We start from the raw sequence: 15,582 nt of genomic DNA, 5'->3' as shown, positions 1-15,582 counted from the left end.
GGCACTTGTGGGGGGGAGGCTCAGGTTGACTCAGCTCCCGGAAGAGTGCGGAGCCTTGGCGCTCTCCCTCCCCAGGTCGCTGGTCTTTGTGGCTGGTAATGAAGCTGCCAAAGAATCCCTGAATCATATTAATTCCCTCCATCCATCTTGGGGGGGGGAGGCGCCGGCCTCGCGCGCTCCCATGTAGATTTCGCAGCAGTGCAGAGGCAAAGGGAGGGATTTTAGCATCCGCCACAAGCAAATCGCTCTAATCCAGCTTCTGTCCTCGCATGATTAGGAAGCATTATGCCAGCGAGAAAGGGGCAGGGTTCCCAGCTCCCTGGTGGGCTCTCCCCTGCTCACGGGCTCTTTGTGCAGCTCCCCGGGCAAGGAAACCTGTGGCCTTGCTGGAGTTGGGGGAGGGTTTAGCCCTTGAATTGTTGGATGCAAATGTTTGCCGTGTTGTTTTCCTAGGCATGTGGCCAGGAATAGCGGGGGAGGGGGGAGAGGCTGGTTCTACCATGCACAGCCAGGGACAGATGGGACATGACAACCTACTGCCTCAGTGTCACGCGCTGGTCGCTGGAGTGAAGCCGGCGGGCACTGAAGTTACCAGGGGCTCAGGCCCTGGGATTCAGGACTCATAGTTGCTTGGTCCAACTGGCTGCGTCTTTTGGGGGAGGGGTGAATTCTGCCCTGTGTTGCTTCAGTTCTGGGCTTCGGCCCTGTGCCCCAGCGTAGGGAACCCACCCCTTTCCCTGGCATAACTGCTTGCTCCACGGTACCCTCCTTGTCCGGTCAGCCTGGGCCTTGTCTCCTGGGTTGGGAAGAAGATTCCACTTCCACCATGTCAATTGCTGGCTTCCCAAGGCTGCCTCTGCCCTGAGGCCGGTGTGGTGCTTTCCCACTGCTGCAGTAGCACAGGTGCGGCTCCTAGCGTGCCCTGGGGCTGCAGGAGTCTGAGCAGGTCGCGGTGACATGGTGGTAAAAACCTCAGCATGGGGTTTACAGTAGGACTCCCCTGCTGGGGCCTGCACCACCCACACTACCAGGGCCAGCGCAACCCATTAGGCGACCTAGGCGGTTCCCTAGGGCGCTAACATTTGTGGGGCAGCAGCCGCCCCGGTCGTCGTCGGTATTTCGGGGGCGGGACCTTCCGCCGCCTCTGTCGGGGGCGCCATTTTGGGGGCGGGACCTTCCGCCGCCTAGGGCGCCAAAACTGGCGGCGCTCCTGCACACTACAGCATCTCAAGCATGGCTGGGTAGGCAAGGCTAAGAACCACCCCCATCCTCCTGTGCATATGCCCTGGCCTCCACATTGTCCCTTCACCCATAGACTAGCATTCCGTGTCATTGTGTGGCACATGCAGCCATTCCGGTTTCCAGAGTAGTTCAGTCCTCGAGTGCATCAGCCCCTTCTGCACTGATGGGAACCTCCCACAAACAACACCCTGAGGTTAAAGTGGGTCTGACCCCTGCCTTTGCTCAGTTCCAGGTTCTCCCCAGTGAGCCCTCATGCCACCCTATCCTGCTGTGGAGTTGGCTTTCTTCACCCTTGTGTTGCTCTCCCTCGGCTGGCGCGGGCCTACTGATGAGTCCCACTGCCTTTGGGCTGTATCTGTGAAGCAGACTCACTTGCCACATGCATGTGGGAGCTTGTAAATGTCAGCACTCTCCTTGTTAGTCATCTGGCTGGCTCCCTCGTGCGCACACACCTTTTCAGCTCCTCGGAGATGCTGCAGCCGCTGAGTCGGAGCCGCGGCACCGGATTGGCTACGAGTGCCTCTCCGCCCACACGTGTCTGAGAAAAACTATTATGTTTCCCAGTGTTTATATTAGCTCTGCATAAAATTTGTGTGCATGAAATCTTTAATGTTGCTCCTGACCTAGATTTATCTGTGTGGATAGAACGGGTGGAAAATGCACTTCACTTTTCAGCTGCCACTTTGGGAGCAGTTGAAGTTAATTGGGTTGGTTCTTTCCCAGGTGGTCTGCAAGGCTTGTGTAGAATCCATATGGAATGGGCGGGGTCCCCGTGAAAGCCAGGGGCGGTTGCGGGAACGGTTTTTCCTGAAGTTCACTGATTCGCTCTCCAAAGTTTACCGGGGCGATTTGGGGATCTCAGTGCAGTTCCAAGTGAAGAGCTGTCTCCATCAAAGACTCCGTGAATTTAAATCACAGCGTCATCGGTGGGATCGTTGGCAAACCCCAGGGCTCAGTGAGTCTGGATAGCTCATTCAGAAGAGTGGGTAATCTCAGGGTGATGGGTTTGTGCCTTATGTGAGGTGCAACCGTTTATGGTTACAGGGGTAACGCTGACATTATCTGGCCTGTGTTGTGCAGAAGGTCAGACTAGATTAATTTACTGGACCCTTCCAGCCTTAGACTCTCTGAGCCCTGCATAGCCAACTCCCCTCTACCCCCGGGAGCTCCAGGTCCAAGCACAGTAACGAGGCAATTGGGATAAATTGGTACTGATGCGGCCTCTGTTGTTGTTTGTATTTTGGTCGCATCTGTGGGCCATGATCAGGGCTCAAGGTCCCTTTGTGCTTGGTGCTGTATGTACGTGATGACGAGGGTCCCTGCCCCAAGGAGCTATTGGGTGGGCAAATCCAGAGCATGTCTAAGGTGATCAAAGTGGGACTATGTCCCAGCACGAAGTGCATTTAAAAAGCAAAAAGAGCATTCAACAAAGCAATTCAAGGGGCTTTAACTGATTGGACAGAATGGGTCCCTGTTTACATTCCCAGGGGAACGAAGGTGAAAGCAGGCAGACGAGGAGCTGGCACTACACCTCTTTGGGCTCAAACATCCCTGTTCCTGCCACCACCTGGGCCTCCCGCTGTCTGGTTTGGCTGCCTCTGATTTGTGCTCTGGCTCTTGGGGAGGGATCTGTGGGTGGGAAGGAACCAGAGTCAGACCGAAGGTGTCGAGAGCATCGCCTGCAGAGAGCACGCCAGAATAACGGAACGTGTGAAATCGCAAATGGCCCCTGGTCCCCCCAAAGCGGAGACTCCTGCTGGCTGGGGCGCCTGGCTCTCTCCAGCTCACCGGTCTGCTAGAGAACGCCTGCAACTCGGAACGTGACGGGAGCCGGCAGCAGCGGAGCTGTGGGGCCTGGCTGTGCAAGTGCAGAAGCGTGATCTGGCTGCTTCCTTCAGGCCTGGGCAGGGCCCAGGGACGGCTTTGCTCCTTGGCAGCTGCCAGAGCTGCCGCCTGTGTCCCCAGAGGCGGATAGCCCCAAGAGGAGGCAAACATACAGTGAGTCAGACCCACTGTCTCGCTCTCTGCCCTGGGGCACAGAAAGCCTTGTGAGGGGCGAGGCCGCGGAGAGCTGGGCCTTGGCTGTGGTGATGGGGGGGGGCGTGATGGGCCAGCTGCCGGGCGGGAGAGCAGGGACTCTTGAAGGCCAGGCCATGGCCACTATGGCAGGAACCAAGGACGGGCACAGTCAGGGGTTAACTGGTTACAAATTGCACGCGTCAGTTTCAGCCCAAGCAAAGCCTTGATGCCATCCCAGCCAGATATCCACAGCCTCAGCCAGCATGCCTCTCGCTGTGCTCTCCGAGGATGCTCTGAGCAGCTAGCCCGCGGGGCCCCAGAAACAGCTGCCTGCTCCAAAAACAAGGGGGAGGTTTGTTCTGGAGCCCCTCCCCTTGCCACCTAGGACGATGGGATTCCTTATGCAAAACCCGTAACCCCTCTGTCTGGGGCTACAGTAGCCATTTGGGATCACCGAGCCCTTCCTGGGACTGTCACTTGTGGCTTCCTCTGGTTTATGCCACCTGTGAGATGCTCCTTCCCTGTGGGTCGTGGTATCCCTGGCCAGAATCGCGACTTCAGCATCTAGAGAGACACAACACTTCAAGTCAGCTGTCCTAATGCTTCCATCTCCTTGCTTGTGAGTGACCGAAGAGGGCCGAAAGCTCACCAGCTTCCCTGAGATTAAGCCAGGCTTTCTGCCAATGGACTTGATATTTTTTTAATAATTATTTGGCATCTCATAAGCGACAAGCCCCAGAGGGCCAACTCCTTGGCAGGTGTAAATCAGCATTACTCCATTGAGGCCAGTGGCCCAGTGCTGATATACAGTAGCTGAGGCCCTGACCCACAGAATTCAGTAGCACAGGTTGGGCTGGGCCGGACTCTCCTTGTTGACAGGGTCACAGTGCAGAGGCCTGCAAGTTACCCAGTGTGACTCCATCAAATTCCATTCCTCTGGTGGCCCATGAGCTGATCTGTCGCCAGCCTGCTGGGAAACTGGCCCCCTTTGCTAGGGGGCTGGCCTGAGGTACGAAAATGGATAAGCGCCGATGCGAGTGAACAGGTTGGGTAGCGTGTGGTGGATTCAAGGGGAAAAGCGAACTGCTCAAGACCCTGGTGTGTTAGCAAGAATTGGGGTCGGCTGGGGCTAGGTTCCTGTGTCACCTCGAACGTCCAGAAGCAAAGGGAAGGGTTCTCCAGCAGCAACTGGCTGCAACGCTGGCACCCTGAACCCGTGAGGCCTTCCCCACTAGCACAGGGGGTACCCAGCACCGCTTGGTTCCAAGCCCGTCCATCTCTGAAGCCATTAGAAAGAGAACGTTTGGCAAAGCCCAGCCTCAGAGCAGGCCCTATGCAAATAAACACGTGAACCCTGACGGTGTCACTGGCCTATTGTGAATGTTCTGTGTCTGGAGCCCGCTGGTGGGAGGTATGGCCCGGCACCTCCCAGTGGCAAATGCCTTGACGTGATGCTGGCCCCAGCATCCTGCATGTGAGGGGAGGTGACTGCTCACCATTGCCTTTCGGTAGCTCAGCAAGCCTTGGGGTGGGGGATCTGGGGGGTGCGGTACCAGCACCACTAACTGGCCGTTGAACAATACTACCCAGGGCAGGTAATGGCATTTAAATGTCACTCTGGGCTGGAAGTAAAGGGGAGACAGTTTCTGGCTCACAGGGGGACATACTTGGTTCTTGCCAGGATATGCTCTGCATAGGGACGGGTCTAGCCGGATAAGCAGCCCTGTGATGCAGTAAAACAGGGATCTGCACAGTGCCAGCATCTTCTTGTCCTATTAAATCTCCGGGCACAGTTGCCATGTTATAGGAACTTTGTTCCCAGTGTGCGTTTTGGGGGCTGGCCCTTTAAATTTAGCAGCAATGTGCAACTGCAGCCCTAAGGTAGCCATCTTGCACCTGGCAGCTGCTGGCAGTCTCTCTGGGAGGTGAGCCCTGTTGTTTCCCCCTTCTTAATGCTGAGGAGAAGGCAGGTTTCTCCAGACCCCTTACTCCTGGGGGAGAGAGTCTTGTGTGCTCAGTGGGACCCACGGGATCTGGAAAAGTGCACTGGGGAATGCTTTAGTGCACAGAGTTACGGGGGAGGACTGGGTTTACAGGTGGCCTGATCAAAGACATACCCATTCCCACAGTAAATTAACCCTGTGCTCGACCAGCTGAAGGCTGGGGCAGGATGGGCTTTGGAAGAGGCTGGGGGAGTTGGCTTCCTCCCCTTGCCCTTGTGAGGGGTGGGGGGAGGTTGGGCAGGGGGAGCCTGCTCTCAGGAAGGCAGGTAAGCGTCCCCTTTTTTTGCAGTCAGCTCCCATCTCACAGTGCTGTGCAGCCCCTGGAGGGGAATCTCTTCATCCTGCTAGCCCAGCGTTTGAGCTGACCCAAGCCTCCCCCAGTCAGCTCCGTGGGAAACCCTGGCAGGATAGTCCATGGAAACTGCCGGAGGTCTGCGCCAAGTCAATCGCATTAATCAACACCCCTCTGTGGTGTGGCAGCCCCTGACCGATCAACCTCAGCAGCTCTCGGGGCTGCAGAGTGAGGCTCTCGCCCTTTCTCACGGGTGCTGCTCTGTGAAGCTAGCGCTGGGCTGGGCTTCGTTTACACTGGTGTATGTTGGGTGACCTCTACCAGAGAGAGCGACGCCGGGCACTCAAGCAGAGGGGAGCTGCTTTCCTCCCTCCCTTTTACCCCCTTGTGGCTGGGCTTTGCTGCGGTGCCGGACCAGCTGGGCTGAATCAGAAATGCCTTGCGGCTGTCTTAGTTAAGGAACCTTCTGGCCTGACCCTGGGTGGCAGGGACAGGCCTGTTCCCTTGTCCCACAGGTTCGGATTTGGAAACAGCCACACCCCAGGGCTATGAGAAGCAGCAGCAACTCTTTGTGATTACATTGGGTGTGTGTGTGTGTTTGAACCATCTGCTTCCTGGTTCCAACCTTCCCATACTCCCACTGCTGGGGGATGGCTCCTTCCACCCCTCCTCACTGTAGTTTGCATAATAAGCCTTCATTCGGTTGGGCTGCGAGCCCTGTGGGGGAGGGGCTGTCTCCCTGTCTGGCTGGACAGGACCCAACACATTGTGGGCCTGAAGAGTTTACACCCGTGTAACTCTAAGGACGGCAGTGGAGTTACTTCAGATCTACACCCGTGTCAGTGCGAGGAGAAATGCTCTCTCTGGCTGCTACCAGAGTATAACTCACAATAGCCCATTAGTGCTGGTCACTCAACCTGCAGCTTCCAGCCTGGGGAGGCCTCTCCCCTCTAGGAACCTCACAAGCCTGTCTCTGGATGAAGGACACCAGCTCCGATCCTGGGCTCCACATGGGGAATTGAAGGGTCTTTCCCCCCACACACACAGGGTCAGCCCCCTGGTACAGGCAGGGACTTTGCCACGGGCTGTGGTCTCCACTAGAATGCTCCTTGTGGAAACAGCCCATTAGTTTGGGGGGATGCAATCGAATGGGACCCCTGTCCAAACGTGCGGCTCCAACTTCACAACTGGGGCCTTACATGGGCTCCTTGGGGCAGGGGCTGTGTCTGCTTTCCGCTGATGGTGTGAATACTTCAGTAGCAGTGATGGCAGGGAAGGCCTGTCTTGGTGCCCCCTGCTCTGTGCTACTGTGACCCCCTGAAGGCAGGTGCCAGCTGGAGTCCCAAGGAGAGGCAGGCATCTGCCAGTCTGATTCAACAGTGAGATCTAGAAGGGGATCAGGCTGTTAAAAGGTATGAATGTAAAATGTGCACCTGAGAGACTCCAACTCTCCACAAGAGAGAATCCAGAGGCCTTGGGGGCAGATTCCTCAGGGGGCACAGACTGGAGCATTCAGAGAGCTGGGGACATGGATCAGAAGGGTGAGATCGGTAGGCAGCCGTGTTCCACCATTGGCCCCGTACCCACAGGCTTCCCTTTCCAGCACAGGGAGATAGCAGCTGGCATAGCTGTAGAGACACTTAACTGCAGGGGGCTCAGACCCCCAGGTACCCCCCTTCCCCAGATCCTGAGCATTTTGGGAATGGGCGTTTATTCATGTCAGTGTTAAGCCATGTAAATACAGCTTGGGCAGACATGGGTGTGTGTGTGTGTCTCTTGGTGTGGGTGCACTGATGGTGTTTGTTGTGTGCTGTGTGCATGTGGCTCTGAATGGGAATCCGTGTGTTTGGCTTTGAATGTGGGTCTCTGAATACCTACGTGTCTCTGTGTGTTGAGCATGTATGCATGCATCTGGGAGCATGTGCACTTTGCATGTGTGTCTATGAGTCTGTCGGCCGGCCTATGTGAATGGCTGTGCATATGTGGTTCTCTGTGTGTGGGTTGAATGTATATGGATGTGTCTGTGGTTCAGTGTGTTTGTAAGGTGGCTCATTGCCTGTAGTTGTGGTGTGTGAATTTGACTCTTTACATAAGAACGGCCATACTGGGTCAGGCCAAAGGTCTATCTAGCCCAGTATCCTGTCTTCTGACAGTGGCCAATGCCAGGTGCTTCAGAAGGAATGACCAGAACAGGTAATCATCAAGTGATCCATCCCCCATTGCCCATTGCCAACTCCTGGCAAACAGAGGCTAGGGACACCATCCCTGCCCGTCCTGGCTAATAGCCATTGATGGACCTGGCCTTCATCCTTCCCTTACTCAGAAAAAACAAGGTTGCTTTAAAAAGCAACCAATGCAAAAGCTAGTTTAATAAATGTAAAAGACGAGAGCAGGAAGGATTGGCCCCAATGTGTAAGTGTGTGAGGGTGGCCCAGAAAGGTAAATAAGCACCCCTTCCTCCTCCCAAATAGCCCTTGAATGCCAAGTGCATTTCCCAGTGGCTTAAAGGAAATTCCCAAGGCCTGTGGGAGGTTCCAGCCTCCCCTCTCAAGGGGCTTTCACCAGTCTGCAGGGCTCAGGAAAGGGTGCAGAGCTTTGCCCCTTCTGTATTCCCCAGGTCAGCTTGGCAGACACCCTGGGGGGTTGTTGCCTTCCGCTACAGTGTGGGGCCTGGGTCACTTGCAAGTCTGAACTAGAGTCAATGGTGGATTCTCTGTAACTTGAAGTCTTTCAATCAAGATTTGTGGATGTCAGTAACTGAGCCAGAGGTTATGGGGCTATTCCAGGCTTGGAGGGCGGGGTTCTGTGGGCTGCAATGTGCAGGAGGTCAGACTAGATGATCATGATGGGCCCTTCTGGCCTTAAAGTCTATGAATCTATCTGGGGGTTCTTATCGGCCTGTGCCTAAGGCAGCAATAGAGAGAGCACCTGATGGCCTGGCCATTGACCCCTTAGTGCCTTGGGGCACCCCTTCCCCTCAAGCCTGATGGATGCTATGGCCAATAAGTACTTGTGATGGCCCTTGTGATGTGCTTGCCTGACTGTCGCATTGAGATGGGAAGCAACGCTGGCTCCACTTTGGTCCGGGTGCCTCTGGGACCAACCTCCTCCTCCAGCTCCCTGCTGCAGAGTTCCTTACACCCACCCACCCCAGGATAAGGGCAGCTCCTCTGAGAGGCCCCAGTAAAATATTTAACAGCCACAAGCATCTCAGCAGCCTGAATTCTATTTCTGTCTTAAGCAAAAACTAGGTCACCTGATGCCTGCCCTCCCTTCCTCCCAGTGAACCTGCAGGGACTTCTACACCCTATCTCCTGAACCCTAAACAATGCAGAGTCAACCCAGAGAGAGAGGTGGCAACTGCAACAAAAATGCCTGTGACCCAGTGCGGTTCTCTGGGGGCTGTGATTTCCTGGAGAACATGGTCGAAGCCCTTGAATAATCTCTCAACTATTCCCTCAACAGTCCAGATCCAAATCCCATTGACTGTACTGGGAGGTTTTCCATTCACTTCACTGGGGTTTGGAACAAGCCCAATTACAAAGATCTTGCTAGGGAAGACACGCAGGGTTGGTTGCCTCCATTTGGTACATGTATGTATTTATTCATTGAGTTTTGTTCACCAATACAGTGAAAAATGGCATTAAAATGTACAATGGGTCATTCTTAGAATGGCATGACATTTTTTTTGCTTTGTTGTCTTCATAAAATGACATAGTATATTATTGAAAAGATGATAGTTTCTCATGCAGATCAGACCAGAATAAGCTTTTTAAAAAATTAAATTAAATTAAAGTACAAAATTAAAAACACCAACTCGGAACATCCCCCAAGAAAGAGGCGTCAAATAACCAGCGAGTTATCCAAGCACATTCGTAACCAGTGCAATAAGATCTTCTAAAGTCATTATGTTTCTGCATGGTCCGTCAATAAAGCCATTAATCACAGTATAAGATTCTTAGATACATTTGTTTTGTTTACTGATGCTTTGAGGTGTGCAAAACCCTAACCACATTCAAGAAGTCCTGTCCAATACTGATATATAGAATTAAGAGAACCAACCATTTAAATTCCATTCTATACCCTTTTTTTTCTTTCGTATGGAAAAAATATGAACAATCTTTGATGCAATATTTCAACATTAGACATTAGCAGATCATTTTTAACAAAGATTCGGATATAAAAATACAAATATGAGGAGTTCTGTTAAAAAGAAGCGTGCCATAGTGGGATGACCAGTGGCACCAAGATGTGGCACCAGGACCAGGAAGCTCATGCAAAAAAGATGGAGCAAAAATGTCTCTCGACAGCAAAATGATCACTGTCTTTTATATTATAGTCCATCCCAGTCGGAACCTCTGCCTTCCATTCAGCACTGCTGGCTTTTGATTTGCTTCCGATCTGCTGGTATTTTGCAAACTGGATAGGGATGAGGAGTGGGGATGGATGGATGAGTTAGAGAATGGGTGTGGGTCTGAAATACAGAAGGGGGTGATTGCACACACAATGAGCTTGCTACAGCTGGAGAGGTGTGTGTCTATGCAGGGGTTAGATACACAGCCACTCGGAGAGAGACAGAGAAAGGTGTAAAGTGCATCGCTACAGGAGCCCTCTTCGAGATGAGAACGCTAGGCGATCCCAAGGGCTCCGCGCTCTCAGGGGAACAGCACCTCGGCAACGTGGCATGGGGAAAGGGGGAGCTCAGTGGGGCTGGGGAGAGAGGAATGGGAGAGGAGAGGGTGCTGGAGTGGACAGCTCCCTGGAAGTGGCGTTGGAATGAACAGCTCCCAGGGTGGGTGCTGGAGTGGACAGCTCCCCGGGAAGACACTGGAAGTGGCGCTGGAATGGACAGTTCCCCGGGAGGGCGCTGGAAGTGGCGCTGGAATGGACAGTTCCCCGGGAGCGCGCTGGAAGTGGCGCTGGAATGGACAGTTCCCCGGGAGCGCGCTGGAAGTGGCACTGGAATGGACAGTTCCCCGGGAGCGCGCTGGAAGTGGCACTGGAATGGACAGCTCCCCGGGAGCGCGCTGGAATGGACAGCTCCCCGGGAGCGCGCTGGAATGGACAGCTCCCCGGGAGCGCGCTGGAATGGACAGCTCCCCGGGAGCGCGCTGGAAGTGGCGCTGGAATGGACAGCTCCCCGGGAGCGCGCTGGAATGGACAGCTCCCCGGGAGCGCGCTGGAAGTGGCGCTGGAATGGACAGCTCCCCGGGAGCGCGCTGGAAGTGGCGCTGGAATGGACAGCTCCCCGGGAGCGCGCTGGAAGTGGCGCTGGCCCTGGATAGCGCCTCAGCAGCCGGCTCCCCCATTCTGCAGGGAGGGGGGTTGTGAGGGCAGGAGGTGGTGCTGACAAACATGGACATCTCCGGGGTGGGCATGGCGCCCTGGAAATCTGGACAGGGATGGATGGCCAAATCCCTTTGTCCCATTGCTCTCGGTTGGATGCTGAGGAGGGTGAGATGGCCCCATCCGTTACCGCCTCGGGCTGGGGTCTGGGTTGGGGGTGGAAGGTGTCGCCAGCAGCCTCATCTCCTTCCTTTGCTTTCCTCGTTGACCACAGTCCAACAAACATGCACGGCCAAAAGTGCTTAAAATCAGTGATCAGAGTCTGCAGCTCAGTGCAGGCGCCTCCTCTGCCAGCTTATACCCCAGAAGGCGACTTGTCTGTCATCCCCTTCAGCACCTCGTCTATTCTATCATCTTCGATCACCACTGCAGGGGGGGGGGGGACAAGCACACAGTCAGGACACTGGAGCAGGAGCCCCCGAGCAAGGCAGGGCTGGCAGAGATGGCCTCCCGTGGGGCTTGGACTCGCAGTATTTACCTCCTCCATGCCCCCATCCACCCACAAGCCAACATCTGCTGATGAAATCCGCCCCAGGAAAATGGAGCGGGAGACGCGGGCACAGAATGCGGCTGGGGGGGGGAGCCCCAGCAGGGACGCTGGGAGGGTGGCGCGGACAATGGGGAGCCCTGTCTGGGGAGGGGAGGAGCGCAGCGAGCCAACCCGGCGACTAGGGAGCGGGGGCACTGGGGCAAGGTCCCTCTGAGTCGGGGTGGGGCCGGCGGCAGCTGAACCTCCGGGTTTGCCACGGGGGGGGCGGCTCCGTTCCCCTTCCCCGAGCCTGGGGCGACCCTTCCCCACTGCGGATCCGGATGGAGGGGGGGTCCCAGAGCCACTCTTGCCAGCGGGGAAGGCAGGGGGCGCTTACCTCTCTTAGCCCTGCCGATCTGCCCCAGCTTGGGGGGCCGCTTGGCCTGGTTGCCCCCGAAGAAGGAGTTGGTGTCCTGGAGCCGGCAGCTGAAGGAGATCTCGCTGACTTCGGAGTCGGTGCCGAAGCGGGCCACCTTCTCCTCGCTGTAGGGGAGGATCTCGGACATACTGGCAGCTGCTTGGGTCCTGCGGGGCGGCCGGAGAGCGCGATCCAGCGGCGGTGCCGGGGGAAGGAGCCGGGCTGGCGAGGGAGTGCGGAGCGCTGCAGCCTGCCGAGGTGTCTGTGCACAGGGGCTGGGGCAGCCCTACATCATAAAGGAAACCCAGGCGGAAGAATGAAGTCATGCATCCGGGGCTGGTGCGCTGAGGGCCCTGCTCTGGAAGGTCCTCCCCCAGCCCCCCCGCGCCCCTCCCCCAGCCCCCCGCCCCCGGCTGCGCGGGGGAAGGGAGGAGGGTGACATCAAGAGGCAAGAACGGAATGACAATGAGAGTGCAGCAAAAGCAGAGGGGAGGCGGCCGGGGTCCCTGCCTCTCCCCCCGGCCCTGCTCTCGGGGCAGCGCTCTCTGTGCGCCCCCGGGGGGGGCAGCTACGCACACTCCCCAGGGACCGGGGGGTGGGGGTGGGAAGGCTGCTTCAGTCAGACACCTGATGGCTCCCGGGCTGTCCCCCCTCTGTATTCCCCCCCGTTCCTCCCCCCTCTGTATCCCTCCCCCCGTACCTTTCCCGGCCCTTTCCTCCCCCCTCTGTATCCCTCCCCCCGTACCTTTCCCGGCCCTTTCCTGCCCCTCTGTGTCTTTCCCTGGCCCATTCCTTCCCCACCGTGCCTCCCCACCCCCTCGTGCCTCCCCTCGCCCTTTCCTCCCCACTCTGTGTCTCCCCCACCCCCCATGCCTCCCACGGCCCTTTCCTCCCCCGTGTGCCTCCCCCAGCTGTTTCCTGCCCCCTCTGTGTCTTCCCCACCCCTCCCACACCTTTTCTGGCCCTTTCCTGCCCCTCTGTGTCTCCCCCCTCCCGTGCCTCCCACAGCCCTTTCCTCCCCCTCTGTGTCTCCTCCACCCTCCATGCCTCCCCTCGCCCATTCCTCCCCTACTGTGTCTTCCTGCCTCCCCTGCCTCCCCCTGCCTTTCCTGCCCCTCTGTGTTTTCCCCACCCCCCTGTGCCTCCTCAAGCCCTTTCCTGCCCCCACTGTGTCTCCCCCACCCCCCAGCCCTTTCCTCCCACCTCTGTGCCTCCCCCAGCCCTTTCCTCCCTCCCTTTGTGTCCCCCCAGTTTTTGTCTCTCTCCTCCCCCATTGTTGATCTTTCTCTCTTAACAGGGCCTGTATTTTAAAAAAATGCCCCCCATATTCCTTTTTCATACCAACTTCCTGGCCCCGCCCCCCACCCCCATGTCCTAGGCACAGCTCCTCCACCAGCCTTCATCTTCCCCAGGAACCTGTTAGTGACATCCTCAAAAGTGGCTCCCGGTGCTGCTTAAGGTTGCAGATTAGCTTCCATTACAAGCCCTGCTCTCAGATTGAGGGGATGGGGTGAAACACCTGCTTCTGGCCTGAAATTCTCTCTGCCTGGTCTCTGCTGCAAGGTGAGGTTGTGTGTGTGTGTGTCTCCCTCTCTCTGTGTGTTAATATCTGTGGTGACTGCTTCACCTGGCCAGCATTAGCATCCGTTTAGCTAGTGCCAAGGCTGTGAATGGTGATTAACCAACGGCGGCAGCGACACGAAGGCCCACGTGCTGCTCTTTAACACACACATGGCCCAATACAAGTGGAGAGGTGTATCCACCGGGGACTCAGAGGCCTGACTGGAGGCCAGCTGGGTTCTGATGGGGTCAGTCAAGGAAGGTTGCCTACAAGAGGTGCCTTGCCAAATGCTTCCAGATCATGGAATTGGCATGCTGTGTCTACAGTTGTTTTGCAAGTCCTCAGAGCCTCAAGCCCTGAAGGCTAAGGCCTTGCCTATCCTGGGGCTATTGGTTCTGGTGTAGATTGTACTGCACCAGTGGCATATGGAGCATGGACTGGTGCAGCTTATCCTGTGAGTGTGAGTCACCTCCCAGAGAGCCATGCACAGAAAGGACCCTCTGCACTAGCCACCATGCAGAGAGAGAAAGGGCTAGTTCTCTGCAATACCATCTCCCTTCTCCATCTCTTAGGGTCAATACTGGGGAGGGGAGATAGAGATTGGATGGGCTAGGGCAGCAGTTCCCAGACATGTTCCTGGCATGACACCATTTGTATCACATGTATTGCTTCCCACGACCCTGGACAGCCTGGAGGACACCACTTAAAAATGACATGCACTGTATGTGCCATGTCATACTGCATGGAGGAGGTCATTTTGCTTAGAAAATGGCCTCCTCCTCACAGCGCGACGTCACACGCGTACAGTGAATGTGAGGTCACGCTGCATGGAGGACATCCTTTTGTAGAGCAAAATATCATTCTCCAGCTGGCATGACCTCGCACAAATGGGGGTGGGGGAGGTCACGCTAAATGGCCTCTTCCACACCCTCAGGACTGCCACAACCCCACCTGCTGATGGAGTGACCCCACTTGGGGTTGTGACCCACAGTTTGGTAATCACTAGATTATGGGAAGGAGTGGGCAGGCTGGGGGAGGGGGAGATACACCCCCTCTCCCCAAGTCTTTGAGACACCATCTGTGGGCAATTGCAACAAGAAATGGCTGCTCAGAAATGTGTCTGTTCTCTGAGGACAACACAACTAGCCTGTTGTCCGTGCCGCATGCAGGGGCACTGATGGAATGATGGCGTGCCTCCGAGAGATGGGAATCTATCCTCCGCAGAAGCCGGGGGCTCTCAGTTACACCAATATCGGTCAGGAGTAGCTCCATTGAACCCAGTAGAAAACCAATGAGAGTGAGAGGAGAATCACGTCCTGGGTGGGCTGGACGTTTATAGTGCTGAAATGAGGGTCATCCAGACCCTACAGGCATGGGTTACAAAGCCCTATGTATAAGAGCATGGCAAACCAGGCCGAGATACGTACACATGAGTAGTTCTGGGAGTACAGAGCGAGTCTAGGCTATTGTGATGACTGAGGTATAACATATGGGACAGAGTCCATCAGGGGAGAGCTTTCCTCAAGGGTGAAATGCACCCCCTGGCAGAATGCCAAGGGTCGGTGCATCAGTTAAATCCCCGTGTAAGCCTTTAACATGAGGTTTAAGTGGCTCTTAAGGCCCTGGCCATGGGTGAGTCCTCTGGGTTGAATTTCACCCTTCGGGAACTCTGATACAGGCAGGTCAGAGCTGGGGGAGGGCGCTGTGGGCAGGAGGGTGGAGGTATGAGAACGCGCTAGGCATGGGGTATCAGACAAGAGAAGGGAAGAGAGCAGCAAATAATTCACCGATTCATAATCGATCACTTGGGCTGTGTGATTGGAAAGCCTCACATACATAGCGTTTCTGCTCCCTGCCGGGATGGATGAAACTGTCGTAAGCAGGAGAAAGGGAATCAAAGAGATTTCACGGTGGTGGCAGAAGTGTTTCCTGTGTGAAGAGAGTCACGTAAGGGCAGAAGGGGGCCACCAGAGCATCAAGTTTGACCACAGGCCACTAGACACCACCCAGGCGCCCCTACACCCAGCCCAACAATCAGAATTAGACCAAAGTGTTACTGCCCACAGGAGAGTAAACTGTGTGTGCCACGGGCACCTCATGTTTGATTCCAAGGGAAGAACCGCTATTGGCAGAATTCGCCCCAACTCTTTCTATTCCTAGGGCACCTCTCACCATAGCACATAGCCCGTCTGCCACAGACCAGCACACGCAGCGTAATGGCAGGCCCTTGTC

The 15,582-nt window shown here is 55.9% G+C and overlaps 1 protein-coding gene across 1 annotated transcript; it reads right to left on the bottom strand.

The window, feature by feature from the left end:
- Positions 1 to 9,135: 9,135 nt before the first annotated feature.
- Positions 9,136 to 12,103, bottom strand: CAMK2N2 (calcium/calmodulin dependent protein kinase II inhibitor 2). Its single transcript, XM_054039787.1, has 2 exons — positions 11,769 to 12,103; positions 9,136 to 11,268 (listed from the first exon to the last, which is right to left on the bottom strand). The coding sequence occupies exons 1-2, from the start codon at positions 11,935 to 11,937 to the stop codon at positions 11,198 to 11,200; spliced, it is 240 nt and encodes a 79-aa protein (XP_053895762.1). The 5' UTR covers positions 11,938 to 12,103; the 3' UTR covers positions 9,136 to 11,197.
- Positions 12,104 to 15,582: the final 3,479 nt, after the last annotated feature.

The sequence above is a fragment of the Malaclemys terrapin genome, chromosome 9 (genome assembly GCF_027887155.1).
Source record: "Malaclemys terrapin pileata isolate rMalTer1 chromosome 9, rMalTer1.hap1, whole genome shotgun sequence".
Taxonomy (NCBI): domain Eukaryota; kingdom Metazoa; phylum Chordata; order Testudines; family Emydidae; genus Malaclemys; species Malaclemys terrapin.
The sequence above is the reverse complement of the archived record's forward strand: the minus strand, read 5'-3'. Positions and strand labels throughout refer to the sequence as shown.

Bases quoted from the DNA above. Each gene is read 5' to 3' on its own strand.
- CAMK2N2 (XM_054039787.1), bottom strand. From the start codon at position 11,937: ATGTCCGAGATCCTCCCCTACAGCGAGGAGAAGGTGGCCCGCTTCGGC. The intron at 11,269-11,768 runs GTAAGCGCCCCC...CCCCCCCTGCAG, and splicing joins GATCGGCAGGGCTAAGAGAG to TGGTGATCGAAGATGATAGA.